We start from the raw sequence: 23,263 nt of genomic DNA on the forward strand, positions 1-23,263 counted from the left end.
TTCGATCAATATATATCAGTTGGTTGACGCTGTAATGGAGCTAACGGCTTCAGCTACTAAAATTCGGTCAGGGTCAAAACTTGAAGTACTTTTCTGATAATTTTGAAACTCAAGGTACGAAAATTTAGAATGACGAAAAGATGGAATACTGTACAAGTCATTTTCTCGATGATGGTGTGTCAACCACACTAGGTGGGCCCAATAGAGAGGAATAATTTTTTTTATATTTGCAGCATAATGCATAATTTTTTATATTTTTTTATATTTCCATGTCTGACCTAGCAGCAAGGGGTAAATTAGATGTCCATTTTTTATAACTACTAGACAGAAACACTTGAATATTATTTTATCCTCCAACCAACCGATTGTTACATATTAAACGACGAAGCCAATGATTATACGAAAATGACGAAAAGGCCACGTCTTTTCCGTTGATCTGAATGAAAAGGCCACGTCAACGATTATACATTAAACAAAAAGGAATGTGTTATATAGCCACGTATATGTAATCTGTCTTCCCCGTCTTTCAGAAGAAGAGAATATCTGTCCATCTGCATAATGTCATTCCCTGGCTCGACGTTCCACCCAGGTACGAGGTACCCTTCATTTTCCTTCTTCTTTCTTTTTCTTTTTTTTCTTTTTGTTTAAATACAGCTTCATAGAGATAACGTTTTACTTATATTTAACGGGTTTTCAAGTTTTTTTTTTTTATGCTTCTTTTAAAACGAAAGGAGTAATTTACGTGAATTGCTCAGTTTTATTAGAACGAAATTGTTCACTAATTGAACATTTAAAACGGACGCAACCAACGTAATTAAGTACGTATTTTTAGTTACTTTAGGACAAAAAGGTGTAGCTTGAATATAAATACATGAATGTGTATGTATCGGGAGGGAGGAGCAGTTTAAACACGCTTATAAATATACGTACATATACTACATTGGTATTTACCATTGCGTGAAAGGTTGTGTTCCATATGTATCAATAATATGGATATGACTTAACGATACGATTAACAACCATTTATATGTGGTACTGTGGTTATATATATGTGTGTGTGTGTATAGGATCAACGCCTGGAACACAAGAAATCAATACGGCTGACACTCCATCTGCAGAACATCGGAGAAGTGCCGACTTTAACCCTGACGACCATATTATCCCATGGGTTGGTTTGCCTTCCTTTGACCGCGAACCCCGTAAGTATAATTTTATTATCAAAAATAGCTCATCTTTTTAATTTGCACGCTTTTCTGAGCCGACGAGCGCCAGTGCTGCTGTGAATTGTGATTATCTGATTCTCAAACTCTTTTTAGTTCTTGAATCAGTTGGAAAACACAGATCTTATGGTGGAGGAAATAAGAAGTGATCGGCTTCATTTAATTTTAATATAAATCTTACATTCTGTTCTTATAATTATTTCATGTATACAGACTCAGATGAAATGAAACAATCATGCAATCGTCTGTATAAAGCTGCGGTAAAAGGTAACTGGATAATGGCAAAACAAATCATAGACGAAGATGAGACCAACAGCATATTAGGTCTGAATATTACATATGGAAAGTACACCACACTTCATGTTGCAGCCGGAGCGCCACATGTTCACTTTGTGAATCAATTGCTGGAAATGATGGCCACGCGGCCGGAATACCGAAAATATCTCTTGCGACTAAAAGATGGAAGAGGTAATACTGCCTTCTGTTTAGCTGCGGCTGCTGGATCTATAGAAATTATTAAAACTATGATGGCACATGATCCAAGCCTGCAAGGAAGATTGGGTGGGGAAGGAAAGACGCCACTCTACATGGCTACTTTGTTTGGACATGAGCAAATGGCCTCGTACCTGTATGGGCTGTATGTTGAACCGTTACCTCGAGGCGAAGATCTGCTTGGAGTATTTTTCAGTTGCATAAATACTGGTCTCTATGGTAAGTTTAACCTCTCTCTCTCTCTCTCTCTCTCTCTCTCTCTCTCTCTCTCTCTCTCTCTCTCTCTCTCTCTCTCTCTCTCTCTCTCTCTCTCTCTCTCTCTCTCTCTCTCTCTCTCTCTCTCTCTCTCTCTCTCTCTCTCTCCCTCTCTCATTTACCATATATTACAAATGACACTCACGAGAATTTTGAACTCAACGTTCGTATTTATATACGAGTTCTAACTGTTAAGGGTATTAATCATATCAAGTCAACATCTTCTAAACCAAGGCAATTGTTTAGTGGGTGCACTAGGTCACACTACCGGAACGATCAAGATGTGAAACCCTCATATCTCGCTTTCAAACACTATGTTAATTATTTGGTGTTATTTACTGAATTATAAACATGGTCAGGAGAGGGGCTGTAATGCCATGTTGGTTGTCCAGACCCCAGTGGATTACAAATTTACAATCTAAAAGGAGGGTGTCAAAAAAAAAAATACTTATATTAATAGGAAAGGTAAGAAGAGTATTTTTCTTTTAAAGAAAAGATTATTTTACCATTGATATTTTTCTCACATGAGTATCACATAGGCGCGTAGTAGTAATTATTAACAGAATAATTGATGAAAGTACTAATTAAATAGGCTAACAAATGGATATTAAATGTACCACTAGACTCTCTAAAAATTTGTAAAGATCAGAAAGTGCATTTCGTGATAGTTTGAGCCATATGATAATTGATATTGTTCTCTAATACCCAACTAGGGTTTTTTTTTTTTTTTTAGACTCCCCCTGTGTCACATAGAGAGGGAGAAGTCATCAGAGACTTCGCCGGAAACCTCGCCGGAGGTCCCTAAAGAAGTCGTCGGAGACCCCCAATAAGTTTCACTATGAAAAATATAAATTTTATTTTTACTGCCTCCAATAAATTTTTATTTTCCCCTAATAAAAGTTTTATTAAAGGTCAATAATCACCAACTTGTGTTTTCCTCTTCATTAAAAAGATTCTTTGTTTTATTGAGGGTCAATAAAACAAAGTTTAGTTGTAGACACTCACTATTGAGTAAAGGGTTTTATGAGGTCAACTAAAAAACAACACTGCTATAATTCACTTATGAAGTTCTAATCTTATAGTGTCACCACAATAACACTATGTTGTGAAAAATTACTACCTCCGTCATTTGGCTACACCGTACTGCAGCATTCTTGCATAGTAGAATCATGAAGATGCAGGATCATGGCCACTGCTTTCTCAGGTGCAAATGCACTACTTCCATCAATCCGACTCTAAATAGGGAAAAATGCACAGACAGTGTCTGGACACTCCGAGGACTGTCAAAATGATACCTGAACTTTCAAATGTATCAAAGTGATACCTGGACTTCTAATTTGTTGTCAACGTAGTACCTACGGGGACTTTCCGTCACGGGTCCGTCAGTTCGAGTCACGTGCGACGCTCGTGACCCCCAAAAAGAGGGCTAAATGACTTATGTGCCCTCCAATTGCTTTATAAGACCAGACCAACATGTTTTTCCCGCGAAAACACTTTGTTGACCATTTTTCCCTTGATTTATTCCCTCTAGTTCTGACTAATCTATATTGCTTCCCTCCAAAATAGGCTGACCTAGTTGACCATCACATGTTTCACATATGCTCAACCAACCAAAATAGTACCATATGAATTCTCAAAAAAAATAGTACCATATGAAGTCCTGCAAATCTGGGTTTATAACTCCATCCAATTAAAAAAGAAAATTAAAACAAGAAGGGCCAATAACCATAATAGACATTGCTCCATAAACCAACATACTTTGTTAAACAAACAATCCAAAATTTCCAGAAAAGAGAGCAATTTAACAACCCTTTCTCATAAGGCCTACAATCATTCCAAAACAATGCCAATGTTCAATACATCATAGGCCTACAAACATGTAACAAAAACTTGGGGGCATCTTCACAACTTGCCTCAAAGTGCTGCATATTCCGATTCAGGTTGGCTTTTCTGCTGCGCCTTTCTTGCTGCAGGGTTTTGGCTGGTTTGAGTTGGAGGTTCATGGATGGTTTGTGAACTAGAAGCCCTTGTATTGGCAGCTTGGTTTCCCTCCATGGTCTTCATCTTCTTCCAAGCCTTCCTAGACTTGATGATTTGTTCCTTCAAGGTGCCATTGCCATTTGAACCTTGAACTTTTGGTGCCTACATATCCAACAATACATAACCATAACCATAACCAATTAAGACACTTATGCAACCATAAACAACATAACCAGAACAAGCCACGGAACAAACCAACTCATACATATCACAAACTCAAAGCATTAACCATCCCTTAACTTTTACCAAAAACCAAAAATGCACAGATCAAATCAAATCAAAAACAAATATCATGTAACAAACATAGGCTTGCATATTACAATGGAAAAATCAACCAACCTGCTGCCTTTGTCTCTTTTTAGTTTGCTGGGGTGCAATAGAACTCCCTTCCCCCTGAAATGAAAAAAAATAAGTTAATGTTAACTTTCTGACACTCTTTGCACACTTAAGACCAAAAACAAACCAAGTAATGTAGTGACTTACTCCTTGTTGTGCAGCTGCTGCTTTTTTGGCCTTTGTGATTGGGCAACCCAACCTGTTATGGCCTTGTTTGAAGCAGACTTGGCATGTCATCTTTGTGTAGGTTCTTGGCATCTTTGATTTATCAATTGGGGCTGGTGGAGGCTGCTTCTTCTCATCGGGCTCCTTGGTTCTCTTCATTTTTGGTCTGCCGGCTTGCTTCTTATATGGGGGAGGTGCTATAGGGCAGTCCACTTGGTCCCAATCATCCTCACCAGCAATAGGATGAATAATGGGATTATAGGATTCCATATAAGTACTTGGCATCAAGTAATCATCACAAAAAAGAGCTGGGTCTGCCTTTTTGCTTCTAATGGCACAAATGGCATGGACACAAGGTATTCCACTTATCTGCCACCTCCTACATGTGCAAATGTGAAGCCTTAGGTCCACTGCATGCTTGCTGCCCTTTTCTCCCCCTCCAGTTATTTGGAACTCAAATTCACCAGAGTGATAAGCTCTATAACAGCTGCTCCTTTCTGCCACCTTCTCTAATATCTTCCTAATCCTTGGACCAACCATATCAGTCCATCTTTGAGCTGCCACTCTTCTGTTTGCCATCCTTACCATCATATCCATCCTTATCTTCTCCAACATTGTTATAATAGGCTTGTCCCTAGCTGGCAGGATTGCTGCATTGAATGACTCACAAAGATTGTTCAACAAAAGGTCACACCTTGAATCATCCCTAAAATAAGCCCTACTCCATTGTTCTGGAGACTTGTCCTGAAACCAAGTCCATGCCACATCATCCAATCCCTTCATCTCATCCATGTGTTTATTGAACCAAACCCTGGTGCTTGATCTAGCTGCATCCCACACTAGTTGCTTCAGCCCTTCACCCGGATGCTTGGCCTTAAAGTTGTTGTATAGGTGCCGGACACAGTGTCTATGTTCTGCCCCAGGAAATAATTCAGCTATGGCCATCCCCAAACCTTTTTGCTTGTCTGTGATAAATGTGTAAGATGAAGGCCTTTCCATCTTCAGATCCCAAGCCAAGTACTCCAAAAACCATCTCCAAGTGTCTCTGTTTTCAACTTCAGTAATTGCCCAAGCAATGGGGAACATACCATTGTTCCCATCAACACCAACAGCACTAAGTAGTTGACCAGGGTGCTGACCTTTAATATGGCAGCCATCTAATCCAATCAAAGGTCTACAACCCTCAATCCACCCTTTCTTGCAAGCTGCCAGGCAGATATAAAGCCTATGAAACCTCCTCACCTCACCTACCATCTCTGTCTTGATCTGAACTGTAGACCCTGGGTTGCTCCTCAACAACTCCTTCTTGTAACTTGCCAACATATTGTACTGCTGTATGTAATGCCCATCATTCATCCTTTTGGCCTTTGCTCTCCCTCTTGCAATTTTTTGCATGCTTACATCAACATTGAATTTCTTTTGGATATGGTTCTGCATCCCCTTCCTGGACCACTCCTCATCCACCAACAAGTCTTCTTGTACTTCCTTCGCTATTCTATGGTATGTTAGATGATGACTCTCTGTAAGACTTGCACACTTATGCTCAAGTTTCAATGTCTTGATGACAAGAGTGCTTGGACCAAGTTCTGCAATATTGCTAGCATACAACCAAAATGGGCAGCCCAACTGACATTTAACCTCAATCTTGTTTCTGCTATTCTTTTGAAACCACAATCCTCTTCTGGTCACCAACCCACACTCTCTAACTGCTTCCTTAAGTACCTCAGAGTTTGCAAAAACATGGCCAACCACAAACTTTGGGTTCTTCAAATCTACCCTTCTATTCCAAGACTTCAACTTAATTCCTCTCCAAGTGGGGAAGGGAAGTGGATTACCTTCTTCATCTTCTTCACTTCCAGAACCATTCAAACTCTCAAGCTCATCTGTCCCTCCACCATCATCACTGCATTCCCCTCCGAAGCCCATTTCTTCAAACTCTTCCACAACTCTCGGATTGGACACATTTTCTTCAAACTGGACATCATCTTCAGAATCAACAGGATCGTAGTCTGAGTCAATGTAAAAATCAGAACCTCCTGAACTTGAGTCACTGTCCTCTTCAAACTCATAGACCTTCTCCCCTTTGCTTCTGGTCTTATACCTTGCCTCCTTTGTTTGTCCCCCCTTCTTTTTGGATGCAGCTCCTCCAGCAACCTTCTTGCCTTTCTTTTCGGATGCAACTGGTTCAGCAACCTTCTTGCCCTTCTTTTTGGATGCAGCTGGTTCAGCAACCTTCTTGGCCTTCTCAACCTCACTAAACCTCCTATTCTTGCTCCCCTGTTTGCCACATACTTCTCTTCTTGGTTCAGGTGCTTGTTGAACTAGTTCAGGCCTTGGTTCAGCTACTTCTTGAACTGGTTCAGCCCTTACTTCAGCTGGTTCTTCAACTGGTTCAGGCCTTGCTTCAACTGGTTCTTCAACTGCAGGCCTTGCTTCAGCTGCTTGTTCAGTTGGGTGAGCTTCAACTTCAATTGGCCTTTGCTCTGCCTGATCTTGGACCACTTCTGTAGCTTCAACCTCAGTTGGTTCAAATTGAGATGCTTGAGCAGCTTCCACACTTGGCTCCTTTGCTAGATCTGTTTCTTCAGCTGGCCCTTCAGAAAACTTCAGTTTCTTACCATCCCACGGCCTCTTCACTACATGTTTCTCCCTAGGGCTCCTAATAAATGTGTTGTAAAATCCACTAAATACCCCGAATACCCCTTCAGACCCTCCTCCTTGCCTATTGTTACAATTCTGCCCTTGCCCCATGTGACCTCCATCTCCTTGACTAGCAAACAAATCGGGCACCAAGTCACTAAGACCATTAAAGGTACTTTGACTTGCCTGCTGCTCCTTCACCCTGCCATCCACATCACTATCTGAGTCTAAATTGATGACACCATCTACCCCTTCCATCGGCCTGCTTCCTTCACCAACCACATTAACTCTACTAGAACCACAACCCCCCACACTTGGCCTATTTAGCTTACTTCCAAAAATGTTGGCATCTTGTTCTGCCTTTGCTTTCTCTACTGCTGTCATCCTATTAAGAGGATTCTCCCAATCTGGATCAACAGGTCTCAAATCATCCTCTTCAGCCTCCTTTTTTCTCCTCCTACCACCACCAGTTATGAAGACATTAATCTGCCTTGTCTTCAGCGGAATAAGCTTCACCATTTCAAGTGCATCAGCATCATTCCTAATCGGCACCCAACCCTCATCGCAAAGTGTCCTAGGCAGCTTGAAGTAGTATGATATAGGCTTCTCCCTGTATCCTAGATCCCATGCTATGTTCCCAAACTCTGTCCATGCAATCTTATCTGGGTCTAGACCATCTAGCCAAATTCTCCCACCATCCTTGTTGAACCTAGCTACTTTGTACTTCTTCCTACCATCAGGCATCTTGTCAAAATAACCACCATGGTGTATTTCCATGGTGTATAAATCCTCTGGAACTGAAAACCAAATAAAAAAGCAGAAAGCTTAAAATCCACTTCTAATCGAATCGAAAATGCATACTTAAAGCCAAACCCTTGCATATTGGCAGAAAACCCAGAAAACCCAGAAGTAGCTCATCTATAAATGCCTATAATTTCGCAGTTCATGTAATTAGAAGATTAAAAAACTGTTCTGGAAATTCAAACTTCAAGATTCCAATGCAAAACGACAAATAGAGGGAATAGAATACATGGACCACTCCCAATTTGAAGTTTAAAAATTCACCCCCAAATCCCGAAACCCTAAAAAACCATTTCATCTTAATCAAAAGCTAATCAAAACCCTAATCTTTGTTTACCCTAATCTGGACTCAGATTCTCTGTAAAACACGTTTTTTACCAGGTCCGACACTGTTCTCACAAGGAAGGAGATGAAAGTGAGACTTACCATCTTTGCTTCTCGGTCCAGATTCTCTGAAAAACCTCCACATCTTCGCCATCGATCACTTTTTGTCGGGAATCCAATGGAATCGACTCCTTTCCAGCCTGGTTGATTCACTTTTGTCGACTTTTGGGTTTGGGAGGAGTGGGAGTTCGGGTATGATTTAGGTCGACTTCTGTGTGTAAGTGTACTTGGTTTGGAGGGAATCGAAGTTTTCATCGAGTTTTAGGACTGATGTGAGTAAAAAGTCCATTTAGCCCTCTTTTTGGGGGTCACGAGCGTCACACGTGACTCGAACTGACGGACCCGTGACGGAAAGTCCCCGTAGGTACTACGTTGACAACAAATTAGAAGTCCAGGTATCACTTTGATACATTTGAAAGTTCAGGTATCATTTTGACAGTCCTCGGAGTGTCCAGACACTGTCTGTGCATTTTTCCCCTCTAAATATCCAAATATACTATCATTCAAAAATTTGAAAATCATCGTGTCAGTTAACATCCAAAATTTTAGGATTTGGTTTAAATCAAAACGTTTCTACAATTACTTAACATGTGAATTGGGATTGCGACAAAGGTTGCAATCCTTTTCTTCTAACGTGAATTAAATCCAAAGCGGCTTAAATTAGAAAAGCCACTAAAAACCAATTTGGTGCCCAACAACACCGTCAGATGAACAAACAGTAATTCATTGTAATCCAAAACCCCCAATTCCAATCCCACACGTTCGTCATGCGCGTCAGTGGCCAATTGTTGGGTTTCCAGCCCATGAGTCTTTCCTAAGATAATTGTCTTAGAGTATGAGAATTGTTTACCTAGTAGGTTTTTCCTACTGATAAATGGAGTTCCAATAAGGAAGGAAGATCCTTATTGATGTAGGATTACCTATAATTCTTGTTGATTACAGAGAATGAGAAGGCATATTGCCTACCACCAATAGGAATAGGTTTCCTAATTGCACTACCAGAAAAATGGTCTTTTACGGCCCACATTGAGCGCCGTAAATGACAAATTACGGCACACAAAAACGCGCCGTAAATGGACATGCCGTAAAAGACAAACCTCTTTTACGGCGTGTTTCCAGAACGCCGTAAAAGACCTCACGAGCGCGCCGTGAAAGATATAAAAGAGCGCTGTAAAAGGGTTTGAGAAATTCTTAATTTCGATTTTGAAACATTAAAGCGCGCCGTAAATGACCAATAAGTGCGCCGTAATTGATCCCATAAGCACGCTGTAAAAGACAAAAATGAGCGCCGTAAAAAGTTTTAAAGATTTTTTATTTCGATTTTCAAATTGGAAAGCACGCCGTAATTGATATCTAAAGCACGCCGTAAGTGATATCTGAATCACGCCGTAATTAATTAACAAGCTTGTCGTGATTGATTAACAAGCACGCCGTAAATGTGGTCGTAAGGATATATTTAAGACACGTAACATTTGCACTGATTTTTTTTCCCTGTAAATGTTGTGATACCATTTCAAAATTGAAATAAATCTATACAATTTATTGAGATAAAAAGAGAGATAACAAACTGCAAATTAGAAAATGTAAATTATATGCCAACAACAATTGAGTATTGTACAAAAACAACTTAACTAAACCAACATATCATCACCATGCTAAAATCTAAAACATTCTAGATTAACAGAGAGCATCTTAGATTTCCATTGTCTCTGTTAATTGCACGAGATAAATATATAGTGAACCATCCTGTGGCCTTTTAAACATCTTCGTATTATGCTTGATGTAATACCCGGTTGTTTTCTTTAATCAAACTAAAAACATAATTATGGCATTGCTTTACTTTACATGATGGCAGCGCTTTACCTTTCATGATTTCAATGCTTTAACTTTCATGATTAAGCATAATTGATACGGCTTTTTGACCACGTTCTTAGCTAGAATGAAGCTCCGGCATAAGCACTTCATTTTCTCTCCAAAAAAAAAGAAAAACATATCTTTTCTCTCTCTCTCCCTTCCAAAGCCACCGAAACAGAGCAAGTTTCTCCAGCCTTGTTCTCCCTTCATCGACCATCTCTAGACGTCGGACCACTCCCCTTGGCTTCGCCTTGGGTCGCTTTACCTGCTGGACGTCGTCATCCCCTCCGGCACAGCCTCAAAGTCCGGCAAACCAGCTCGATCCGGTTGCACCCGAAAACGAAACAACTCATCCTCCTCGTGTTTCCGGCCACCAATTCCCCCCAAACTTCATCCTCGAGCTCGCCTCAACGTCCTGAAGCTCCCAGAAGTAACCTTGCGCGGCGGCACGGCCGGCAGCGACGGCGGCGACCCCGAGTCCGGTTTAGCTCGTTTTCGTTCCAAACTCGATATCTCGAGCTACAGAGCACCATTTCACTTGATTCTTGGCTCATTGAGCTCGCCTCATCTTCCTATACAAGCACCAAGAAGGATCGGAACTGGATCGAACGTTTTCACGTTCGTCGGAGCTCGACCCGTGCGGATCGAACAACCAACCTTCGGATCAAGATATCTCGAGCTATACACGATCGTTTCTTGTGATTTTTGGCTTGTTGAGTTCATAAGGAAGTTCTGAACAATTATCCAGAAGGGATCGAGGCGTGAGGTTGTAGTTTTCACGTCGATTTTGGAGCTCGCCGGTTTCTGGAAAAATTCCGGCCACCGACTGATTTTTGGTACATTTCGATCCCTTCCTGTCATTTTTTGGTCTTGTGCTAGTTATGAAAAGTGTCCAGAATGAGAAAACGAAGGGGACAAGCACAGCCCCGATACCAATTGTGGTGGTCGGCGGTGGCTCTGTCCCTAACTCCGGCGGCCCTTTCCGGCCACCTCCGGAGGTCAAAAATTTAGTTTTTGTCCATTTTATGATTCTATGTTTCGATACGATCATTTCGGCGTATTATACGCATTTTTCGGTTATCGTATGAATTAGTTATGAATTTTGAGATTTCGATCGATTTCGATCGTTAGATTTATGATCTGTGGAATTAGGACCGTCAGATGAACCTATAATTTTGATATGATGATCGTATGACTGCCCCAGAGGCTTTGTGTGGTCATGGGCGAAGATCCGACCGTTGGATCTTCGTATAATTGCTAAACAGTGATTAGGGAGGCGATTCGTGAGAATCCGTCCGTTGGATTTTCGTATAAATTAGCGGAGATGTTAGTAAGGACGATTCAGGAAGATCCGACCGTTGGATCTTCGTAATGATTTTTGGAGGATGATCCTAAAGGCGATCTGTGAGGATCCGACCGTTGGATCATCATTTGATTTCGATCCGACCGTTGGATCATCATTTAATTTCGATCCGACCGTTGGATTGTCGTTTGATTTTGTCTTTGAGTTATTGGCTAAGTTAAGGTCATGTTTGATTAGGTGATCGACGGTTGGATTTGGCGGACGATTCGTGAAATTGTATTTTGAGCTGTTAAGAAGACGCAGCGGGAATTTAGAGGTGAGTAAACCTCACGTGGTTCATATTACGAACCGAATAAATTTAATTACCTTATTTTGTCGTAATTGCGTGAAAATATTTATGAAATAAATATTTGTTTTAAAATCATATGGACTTGATCAACTACGGTCCATGGGTAAGTAAAATGATTTTTACTATACAAATGAATTTCTCGGTTTTATTGCATGTGAACTATAGTTGGTATTAGTGATTATCCCTGAGCGGATAATTACGTATATATATATTTACGTGATTATATGTGAATGGTGTGACATTGAAGAGTGTGGAATTGGGATGATTAAATTATTATGAATTGACATGTGACTTACCATATTTATATGTGATGAACATGATTGATGAGTTCTTGTTAATATTCATGATTTACATTGGAGGATGTATAGAGTTAGAGAATGTAGGGTTCTGAGGATGAGGTGTCCGAAGTTCGACGGTTAAGGATAACCGGAGTGTTTGTGTGCTGAGGACGGGGATGTCCAAGGTGCGACGGTTTATTATTAACCGAAGTTGTGTGCTGAGGACGGGGATGTCCAAAGCGCGACGGTTTATTATTAACCGAAGTATGTCGCATTACTTGCACCTAGGCCAAGGTGACTGGTAGCGATGTGGTTAGAGCTCTAACGTGCTGTTGGGATGGACCAAAGTGGTGTTATGTGGGTTGGGTTTTTGCAGGACCAGTGTGGTGTATTGTGATTTGGGGATTGTGAAAATGTATTCCTTGTGGTTTTACATGAGTGGTTTGATGTCTCTTTGCAGACGTAATACTGTTGAATTTTACTTGAACTGAAATTTAATAAATCAACAGTTCTTTCTTTTTACTCATACGGGCTGTCAAAAGCTTACCGGGTTTTGTGTTGTTGCAATCCCGGTACACTATTCAAACGGTGTAGCGGATAACCCTGCAGGTCAGGAGAACCAGGACGGTGATCGGGCAGCTTAGAGTAGTGTTATGTGAATTACAACATTATATTGTGAGTTTTGTTATGCTCATTTAGAGCTTTACAATTTTACTTTGTAAGAGTGAATTGTAATAATTAACTCGAGGTTCTCGAGTTTTTGTGTTGAGTGGCGAGTGGTGTGTTTGTTTCTGAGAAAAAAATTCAGAACGTTATTTGTATTAATTGTTTATTCATGTTTCGGATTTGAATTGGTTATTCAAAATTCGGGGCGTGACAGTTTGGTATCAGAGCGTAAGGTGCATATTTGGTGATGTGTCAATACTTTCCGAGTGATGGCCCGTCTGCAGCGGATCCCCATCGTGTGCTCTTCGGTATTGGCTAAGTCATTGGGTATGTGTGAGTGTTAGGAGTCGTTTAGGCCGCTAAGTAGTCTTAGGAACGTGAATACTTTTCTTGTAGTATCGACTTGGTTAATATGGACTAGTATTGACTTATACTATGTTGAGTGTTATACATGTATTAACCAAACATACTATGCTTCCTAGGTAATGGAAATTCCGAGGGGTGGGCCTAGACGTCGTGGTGGGGGTGTAAGAGAAGGTAGAACTGGTGATAGAGACAGGTTCCGTCCCATAGAGGAGCTTTATGATGATGATGTAGAGTCTTCTATCGGTGTACAACCTACTCCGCCCATGGGTGAAATGGCTGACCCTGGTCGTCTGTTGAGATTGGCTAGAGACATTAATCATCTGGGAGCAGCCAAGTTTCATGGAAGCATGGATTACATGGTGGCTGATCAATGGGTCGAGGATATGGAGAATTATTTTGAGATGATGGACTGTAATGAGATCGAAAAGAGGAAGTTAGCCACTTTCATGCTAAAGGGTGAGGCTAGGGTGTGGTGGAATTGTATGCAAAAGACCATTGATGTGACCACCCTGACTTGGGATGGTTTTGTGAGACTATTCCGAGAGAAGTACTTTCCAGCTTCAGTGAGAGAAAAATTGGAACGGGAGTTCCTCTCACTAACACAAGGGAAGATGACGGTGACAGAGTATGAGGCAGAGTTCTCTAGGCTATATAGGTTTGTGAAATCAATGGATGCTGAGGATTTGGCCAAGAAGTTTCAGCGGGGGTTGAATGCTTCCATTGAGCGTGATGTGGCCATTTTGGAACTGAAGGTCATGAAGGAAATTCTAGCAAAGGCTCTGATCATTGAGCAGCAGAACTTGATTCATAAGGAGAAGGAAACAGCTGAGAGGGATTTTCAGGGAAAGGGAAAGGCAGTGGCAGGTAACAGTGGATCCAGAGACTTTAGGGGTGGATCCTGGAAGAGACAAAAGACTCAGTTCCACCATCAGGCCCCAGCTAGAGTAGCAGCAGCTCCTCTTCCTCCTATTCGGGCCGTACCTGTCAGACAAGTTGCAGCTGCAGCGCCTGTGAGATGTTATAACTGCGATGAGTTGGGTCATCTCTCTAGGGCTTGCACTAAACCCAGGGCTAAGGGATGCTTTCGTTGCGGACAGACTGGACACTTTGCCAAGGACTGTACTCGACCCCATGTTGGAGGACGGGGTAATCAGCAAAGGCTCTTACCTCCAGTACCAGCTAGAGTCTTTGCAATCGGTCAGAGAGGCACTGGGGTGGAAGGTACCTTATCTGTTTATAACTATCTTGCTAGAGTATTGTTTGATACGGGAGCCTCCCACTCTTTCATATCTAGTTCAGTAGTGGATGTGTTGGGATTGATTGTCATGCCTCTTACTAGATCATTATGTGTTACATCACCTCTGGGTGTGTCTCTTGAGCTGGATATGTTTTGTGATGATTGCCCTATTGGGATAGGTGGTAGAGAGTTCTCTGCATCATTGATTGTGATTCCGGATCACACATATGATGTGATTTTGGGTATGGATTGGTTGAGCCCGAACCATGCATTGATTGATTGCTTTAGGATGATTGTGTCCTTCCGTATTCCTGGACAACCGGTGTTTCATTACCGTTGTCTGAGGTCCGACGTTGCCATGAGGGCAGGGATTTTGGCTCATATTGAGTCAGGGAGTAGTATTTCTGAGATTACAGGGATTCCTGTAGTTTCAGAATATGCTGATGTGTTTAAGGAGATACCAGGGTTGCCTCCAAAAAGGGTAATGGACTTCTCCATTGATGTGATACCAGGTACTGCTCCTGTATCGAAAGCACCCTATCGGATGGCTCCAGCTGAACTTCAGGAGTTGAAAGTTCAGATTGATGGATTACTGGCTCAGGGGTTCATACAGGCTAGTGTATCTCCTTGGGGTGCACCAGTGCTGTTTGTGAAGAAGAAGGATAATTCACTTCGATTATGTGTGGATTATCGACAGCTGAACAAGGTGACCATCAAGAACAGGTACCCTTTACCTAGGATTGATGACTTGTTCGATCAGCTTAGAGAGGCTACTGTGTTCTCAAAGATTGATTTGAGATCTGGATATCACCAGTTAAGGGTGAAGGATGAGGATATTCCGAAAACGGCGTTCAGGACCAGGTATGGACATTTTGAGTTCCTTGTCATGCCTTTTGGCCTAACTAATGCACCAGCAGCATTCATGGACTTAATGAACCGTACGTTCAGTCCTTATTTGGATCAATTTGTTGTAGTGTTCGTGGACGACATCTTGATTTATTCAAGGTCGTCTAATGAGCATGAGGAGCATTTGCGGATTGTACTACAGACGCTGAGAGAGAAGAAATTGTTTGCCAAGTTTGAGAAGTGCGACTTTTGGCAAAAGGAAGTCAAGTTCCTTGGTCATGTAGTTTCGAAGGATGGAGTTTCGGTAGATCCTTCGAAGGTGGAAGCGGTGATGAGTTGGAGTCGCCCTACCACCGTTACGGAAATCCGTAGCTTCCTTGGATTGGCAGGGTATTACAGGCGATTCATTGAGGGGTTTTCTGGTATTGCTTCAGCTTTGACCAAATTGACAAGGAAGGACGCTCAGTTCTTATGGACGGATGAATGTGAGAAGGCTTTCAACGAGCTGAAGACCAGGTTGACTACAGCACCAGTGTTGACTATTCCTACTAGCGGTGGTGGTTTAGTTATTTACAGTGATGCATCTCATCAGGGTTTGGGGTGTGTGTTGATGCAGAATGGTGGTGTTGTTGCTTATGGCTCTAGACAACTGAAGGTTCATGAGCGGAATTACCCCACTCATGATCTAGAGCTAGCTGCAGTGGTGTTTGCCTTGAAGATTTGGAGACACTATTTGTATGGTGAGAAGTTCGAACTCTTTTCTGATCATAAGAGTCTGAAATATCTATTCTCCCAAAAGGAGTTGAACATGAGGCAGAGGAGATGGATGGAGCTCATCAAAGACTATGATTTCACTTTGGAGTATCATCCTGGAAAGGCCAACGTAGTGGCAGATGCTTTGAGTAGGAAGCCCCGAGTAATCATGGCATCGCTTATGGTACAGGAGTGGCTCATGTTGGAAGCTGCATCCGAATTTGATCTTATGCCCACAAGAGGTGGACATGAAATCTTTCTCGGTAGTATGACCTTACAGTCTACCTTGATTTCCAGGATCATTCAGGGTCAGGCACTTGATGAATTTGCCCAGGCGAGGATTGCGGAGATGACTGCTAATCCTAATGTGGAGGGCCCTTCTGAGTGGGCTACTAGAGCAGATGGGGGGTTGAGATTTCGAGGAAGATTGTATGTTCCAAGTGTTGATAACCTCAAGGAGGAGGTCATGCGGGAAGCTCATAGATCTCGATACACGATACATCCAGGTGGTACTAAAATGTATATGGACCTACGAAGACAATTTTGGTGGTATGGAATGAAGAGGGATGTGGCGGAACATGTGTCGAAGTGTCTTACATGTCAGCGAGTGAAGGCAGAACATCAGAGGCCTGCAGGGATGCTACAACCATTACCGATTCCTGTGTGGAAATGGGAAGATATCTCCATGGACTTTGTGACTGGATTGCCTAGGTCCAGGCAAGGTTATGACTCAATTTGGGTGATTGTGGACCGATTGACGAAGTCTGCACATTTCCTTCCTGTGGCAAAAACTTACTCAGGGGATGCGTTGTGTAAGTTGTATGTGAATGAAATAGTAAGGCTGCATGGTGTGCCTGTTACAATTGTTTCTGATCGGGATGCTCGTTTCACTTCAGACTTTTGGCGTAGATTCCATAAGGCATTGGGCACAGCTTTAGCTATGAGCACCGCATTTCATCCACAGACAGATGGGCAAACTGAGAGAGTGAATCAGGTGATGGAGGATATGCTTAGAGCTTGTGTGATGGACTTTAAGGGAAGTTGGGCGGATCACCTACCATTGATAGAGTTTGCCTACAACAACAGTTATCACGCCAGCATCGGCATGGCCCCGTATGAGGCTCTTTATGGTAGGCCATGTAGAACTCCTATCTGTTGGACAGAAGTAGGGGAGAAGGGACTCTTTGGTCCTGCACTTGTGCTGGAGACTACAGAGAAGATCACTACTATTCGGGATAGGATCCAAATAGCACAAAGTAGACAGAAGAGTTATGCAGACTTGAAGAGGAGACCAGTTGAATTCGAGACGGGTGATTACGTATTCTTGAAGGTCTCACCTATGAAAGGCGTAGTGAGATTTGGCAAGAAGGGAAAACTCGCACCAAGGTATGTTGGACCCTTTGAGATTCTAGAAAGGGTTGGGAAAGTGGCATATCGTCTTGCCTTACCTGTTAGCATGTCTGGTGTACACAATGTCTTTCATGTGTCTATGCTCAGGAAGTACGTCCGAGATGAGTCCCATGTAATTGATCATGGTACGATTGAGGTAAACACGGATGTAACCTTTGTGGTTGAACCTGTTCGTATCTTAGATAGGTCTACGAAGAAGCTTCGTAGGAAGGAGGTTAATCTTGTGAAGGTGCTGTGGAGTCATCATGGCGAGGGTGATGCATCATGGGAGTTAGAGTCTGACATGAGAGTGAAGTATCCACAGCTCTTTGTGGAATTGGGTGCTTGAATTTCGGGACGAAATTCCTTTAAGGGGGGTAGATTGTAATACCCGGTTGTTTTCTTTAATCAAACTAAAAACATAATTATGGCATTGCTTTACTTTACATGATGGCAGCGCTTTACCTTTCATGATTTCAATGCTTTAACTTTCATGATTAAGCATAATTGATACGGCTTTTTGACCACGTTCTTAGCTAGAATGAAGCTCCGGCATAAGCACTTCATTTTCTCTCCAAAAAAAAAGAAAAACATATCTTTTCTCTCTCTCTCTCCCTTCCAAAGCCACCGAAACAGAGCAAGTTTCTCCAGCCTTGTTCTCCCTTCATCGACCATCTCTAGACGTCGGACCACTCCCCTTGGCTTCGCCTTGGGTCGCTTTACCTGCTGGACGTCGTCATCCCCTCCGGCACAGCCTCAAAGTCCGGCAAACCAGCTCGATCCGGTTGCACCCGAAAACGAAACAACTCATCCTCCTCGTGTTTCCGGCCACCAATTCCCCCCAAACTTCATCCTCGAGCTCGCCTCAACGTCCTGAAGCTCCCAGAAGTAACCTTGCGCGGCGGCACGGCCGGCAGCGACGGCGGCGACCCCGAGTCCGGTTTAGCTCGTTTTCGTTCCAAACTCGATATCTCGAGCTACAGAGCACCATTTCACTTGATTCTTGGCTCATTGAGCTCGCCTCATCTTCCTATACAAGCACCAAGAAGGATCGGAACTGGATCGAACGTTTTCACGTTCGTCGGAGCTCGACCCGTGCGGATCGAACAACCAACCTTCGGATCAAGATATCTCGAGCTATACACGATCGTTTCTTGTGATTTTTGGCTTGTTGAGTTCATAAGGAAGTTCTGAACAATTATCCAGAAGGGATCGAGGCGTGAGGTTGTAGTTTTCACGTCGATTTTGGAGCTCGCCGGTTTCTGGAAAAATTCCGGCCACCGACTGATTTTTGGTACATTTCGATCCCTTCCTGTCATTTTTTGGTCTTGTGCTAGTTATGAAAAGTGTCCAGAATGAGAAAACGAAGGGGACAAGCACAGCCCCGATACCAATTGTGGTGGTCGGCGGTGGCTCTGTCCCTAACTCCGGCGGCCCTTTCCGGCCACCTCCGGAGGTCAAAAATTTAGTTTTTGTCCATTTTATGATTCTATGTTTCGATACGATCATTTCGGCGTATTATACGCATTTTTCGGTTATCGTATGAATTAGTTATGAATTTTGAGATTTCGATCGATTTCGATCGTTAGATTTATGATCTGTGGAATTAGGACCGTCAGATGAACCTATAATTTTGATATGATGATCGTATGACTGCCCCAGAGGCTTTGTGTGGTCATGGGCGAAGATCCGACCGTTGGATCTTCGTATAATTGCTAAACAGTGATTAGGGAGGCGATTCGTGAGAATCCGTCCGTTGGATTTTCGTATAAATTAGCGGAGATGTTAGTAAGGACGATTCAGGAAGATCCGACCGTTGGATCTTCGTAATGATTTTTGGAGGATGATCCTAAAGGCGATCTGTGAGGATCCGACCGTTGGATCATCATTTGATTTCGATCCGACCGTTGGATCATCATTTAATTTCGATCCGACCGTTGGATTGTCGTTTGATTTTGTCTTTGAGTTATTGGCTAAGTTAAGGTCATGTTTGATTAGGTGATCGACGGTTGGATTTGGCGGACGATTCGTGAAATTGTATTTTGAGCTGTTAAGAAGACGCAGCGGGAATTTAGAGGTGAGTAAACCTCACGTGGTTCATATTACGAACCGAATAAATTTAATTACCTTATTTTGTCGTAATTGCGTGAAAATATTTATGAAATAAATATTTGTTTTAAAATCATATGGACTTGATCAACTACGGTCCATGGGTAAGTAAAATGATTTTTACTATACAAATGAATTTCTCGGTTTTATTGCATGTGAACTATAGTTGGTATTAGTGATTATCCCTGAGCGGATAATTACGTATATATATATTTACGTGATTATATGTGAATGGTGTGACATTGAAGAGTGTGGAATTGGGATGATTAAATTATTATGAATTGACATGTGACTTACCATATTTATATGTGATGAACATGATTGATGAGTTCTTGTTAATATTCATGATTTACATTGGAGGATGTATAGAGTTAGAGAATGTAGGGTTCTGAGGATGAGGTGTCCGAAGTTCGACGGTTAAGGATAACCGGAGTGTTTGTGTGCTGAGGACGGGGATGTCCAAGGTGCGACGGTTTATTATTAACCGAAGTTGTGTGCTGAGGACGGGGATGTCCAAAGCGCGACGGTTTATTATTAACCGAAGTATGTCGCATTACTTGCACCTAGGCCAAGGTGACTGGTAGCGATGTGGTTAGAGCTCTAACGTGCTGTTGGGATGGACCAAAGTGGTGTTATGTGGGTTGGGTTTTTGCAGGACCAGTGTGGTGTATTGTGATTTGGGGATTGTGAAAATGTATTCCTTGTGGTTTTACATGAGTGGTTTGATGTCTCTTTGCAGACGTAATACTGTTGAATTTTACTTGAACTGAAATTTAATAAATCAACAGTTCTTTCTTTTTACTCATACGGGCTGTCAAAAGCTTACCGGGTTTTGTGTTGTTGCAATCCCGGTACACTATTCAAACGGTGTAGCGGATAACCCTGCAGGTCAGGAGAACCAGGACGGTGATCGGGCAGCTTAGAGTAGTGTTATGTGAATTACAACATTATATTGTGAGTTTTGTTATGCTCATTTAGAGCTTTACAATTTTACTTTGTAAGAGTGAATTGTAATAATTAACTCGAGGTTCTCGAGTTTTTGTGTTGAGTGGCGAGTGGTGTGTTTGTTTCTGAGAAAAAAATTCAGAACGTTATTTGTATTAATTGTTTATTCATGTTTCGGATTTGAATTGGTTATTCAAAATTCGGGGCGTGACACTTGATGCCAACTTTTACCTGCATAACCAAAACAAACAGAGAGAGCAATGAAATCTAGTCTGTCATATTTGTTTTTCATTCAAGGAAAACATATACAACTAAAATTCTAATTTAGCAATTAATGTATCATAGAAGCAATTACCTCCGAAATGGCTAATTCACTTTGATGTACTTGATAGGCCATGCAATCATACTTCCTGTGGATGCATAAAGTTTACTAAACTCGCTTATGGAGTAAAGTATCAACATTACTACATGCTTATGACAACTCTACACAGTAAAGTCAGTAAACCAGAATGTGTCACAATCACAACACCCCACAAAGATTGGAACATGCACAAAAGCAAATGAAAAAGATAAGTTAAAAGAGAGTAAAGTACAAAAGCAATAGGAATTGGTGAAGAAAGCTGATATCCTTATGGCTATATAAGGAGGAGTTCTGCTCTTGGTTTAGCATCACAGAAACAGAGAGTAAAGTCCATTCTCAAAGTTAGAGAGTGAGAGAGGGCAAAGAAGAGAGAGATAGGAAGAGAAGAGAGAGTCCTTATTTTCGTATTCTTTTTGGTTGTACCCATTATAAACATAGTTGAAGACTGTTTTTCTGTCCAGTGGACATAGGCAAAAGTTTTGTTGAACCACCTTAAATCTGTGTTCTTCTACTCGTATCTTTGTGGTTGTTTCTCTTCATGTGCTGTGCTTTTGTGTTTTCGACTTCAGGTATTGACTGATTCTCAACACCAACCACATCAACGGTCAACGCGTACCTTTGCTGTCCCTCCTTCTCTTTCTTTATGATAGATAGGCCAACCTGAACTTCTCCTCCTTTCCCATAACCAAAATTTGAACAAACCCCATTACTCAATCACTTGCTTTCCTTGTAAAACCAAATCCAGACACTTTATCATCTTTCACTAATACACTGAACTTTTTTATGAAACCATAATTTTGGATCAGTAAATAAAGAAGTATTCCCTAAATATGCATGTCAAAATTTTGATTCTGTGAACATGTGCAGGTCTAGCCGCTGAAGTGTTGAGACAACATCCCAGTTTTGCTTTAATTAAAACGCGATGCTGAACATTCAAAGACAGCTTTACATTTGCTTGCTGAAAAGCCTTCAGCGTTCACCTGTAGACCTTCTTCAGAGATATGTATGAGGCTCGAACAACGTGAGTGTCACTTCTCAGTTCTGATCTCTATCAATTATCAACAATATCATCGCTCCAAACCAATTCAAATATGTTGATGTCCGAAGTGTTTGATATAATTTAGTTGATAATATTGAATATTTAAAAGAACACTTGAAAAACCACTGCAAGTGGCCTAGTGGTTCTTGCCTAGTTGGGTGTGCTCCCCAACCTAGGTTCAAACCCCGAAGCTGTTAAAGTGGTCAGACACTGTGTTGCAATGCACAGTTAGAGCATTTCACATGCGCCGAAGGGGTTTATCTTGAGCCTAGGAAGCTTTTAGGTTCCCCTTGACAAAGTCAAAAAAAAAAAAAAAACACTTGAAATTAATATTAAATGTTTAACTAAGTAAAATATATTTGCCTTAAGTATCAAATTTATGTTGTTATATTTGTAGGAAAAAAAATCAATTTCTTTCTCTATCACTATGTTAGGGTTAGATTTCGCAAGCACCTATGACAATTTTTGCTCCATATATATATCTATAGCGGCAAGCCCTAATCTTAGGGTTTGTTATCAGTAACCAACATGGTGACGAAGTTTAGTACCCTACTTTGTGGTGACGCAACACACTCTTCTTTATGGGGGTATTGTCATGGTTTAGTAGGATTTGTTGATGGCTTCGTTGTGAGAGGTGTTATCCTGCGAGCGTCGACTGGAGCATTGTGCTTCACAACAGTTGTTGATTGTTATGCATGCTTACTAGGTTTTCTTTGTCCAATAACGCTTTCTGATTCTGACCCTTGCACCCACCGATGTCAAATCCTTACCATAGATAGAAACATTGACTATGGGCTCATGTTGGCATCAGTATTTTGTCCGCAAAGGATTATATGACTTTGAGCTCAAGTTACCAGCTACAATCCTAAAGTGCTTTTGGATAAGTTGTGTATCAGATAATTCCACTTGAGTTCGTGTTTAGAACACTCTGGTGAATTTTGTTTAATAAACAAAATTCTGGGACTCGAGTATTCAACTTTTGAATACGGGTCCTAGACAAAGCAATGCAATGGTGCGTGTTTGTGGTTACTTGTGCATAGGTAACGATATACGATATTATTACTACTAGCGTTAGGAACCTGAGTTCAACAATTTTAATTAAAAGATTCAAGGTGCTGCTCTTACTGTCTATATCAAACTTAATTGCTAATAACTGAAATTGATTAGGTAATGTATTTTTGTAGTACCTCAAAAGAGAGCTTTAATACGGGGTTTTGGTATTTTCCTTCGCCGTGGTGGTGGCTACTGGCTTGATGATGGTGTTGATTATTGGTGTTGGTGGTTCTAACTTCTAAGGATGTTCAGATTAGCATGGCTATGATTGAGTTGGTAGCTTTGGTAGACCTCGTTGGTTGCTAGGGCTGCAGGGACGAGTTAGCTGCTAGGGTTTGTTATTGGTGTGAGATACGTACTAGGTTTGGGGCTTCGTCGGGCT

General features: G+C 41.6%; 1 protein-coding gene across 1 annotated transcript; it reads left to right on the top strand.

The window, feature by feature from the left end:
* The first annotated feature begins 533 nt into the window (after positions 1 to 533).
* On the top strand, positions 534 to 21,807 carry LOC133714373 (uncharacterized). Its single transcript, XM_062140472.1, has 4 exons — positions 534 to 589; positions 1,068 to 1,199; positions 1,434 to 1,931; positions 21,657 to 21,807. The coding sequence occupies exons 1-4, from the start codon at positions 559 to 561 to the stop codon at positions 21,716 to 21,718; spliced, it is 723 nt and encodes a 240-aa protein (XP_061996456.1). The 5' UTR covers positions 534 to 558; the 3' UTR covers positions 21,719 to 21,807.
* The last annotated feature ends 1,456 nt before the right edge of the window (positions 21,808 to 23,263 follow it).

The sequence above is a fragment of the Rosa rugosa genome, chromosome 6 (assembly GCF_958449725.1).
Source record: "Rosa rugosa chromosome 6, drRosRugo1.1, whole genome shotgun sequence".
Classification (NCBI taxonomy): Eukaryota; Viridiplantae; Streptophyta; class Magnoliopsida; order Rosales; family Rosaceae; genus Rosa; species Rosa rugosa.

Excerpts from the sequence above, each read along its gene's own strand:
- LOC133714373 (XM_062140472.1), top strand. The coding sequence starts at position 559 with ATGTCATTCCCTGGCTCGACGTTCCACCCAG. Across the intron at positions 590-1,067 it reads TGGCTCGACGTTCCACCCAG|GATCAACGCCTGGAACACAA; the intron begins GTACGAGGTACC and ends GTGTGTGTATAG. Across the intron at positions 1,932-21,656 it reads CATAAATACTGGTCTCTATG|GTCTAGCCGCTGAAGTGTTG; the intron begins GTAAGTTTAACC and ends GAACATGTGCAG.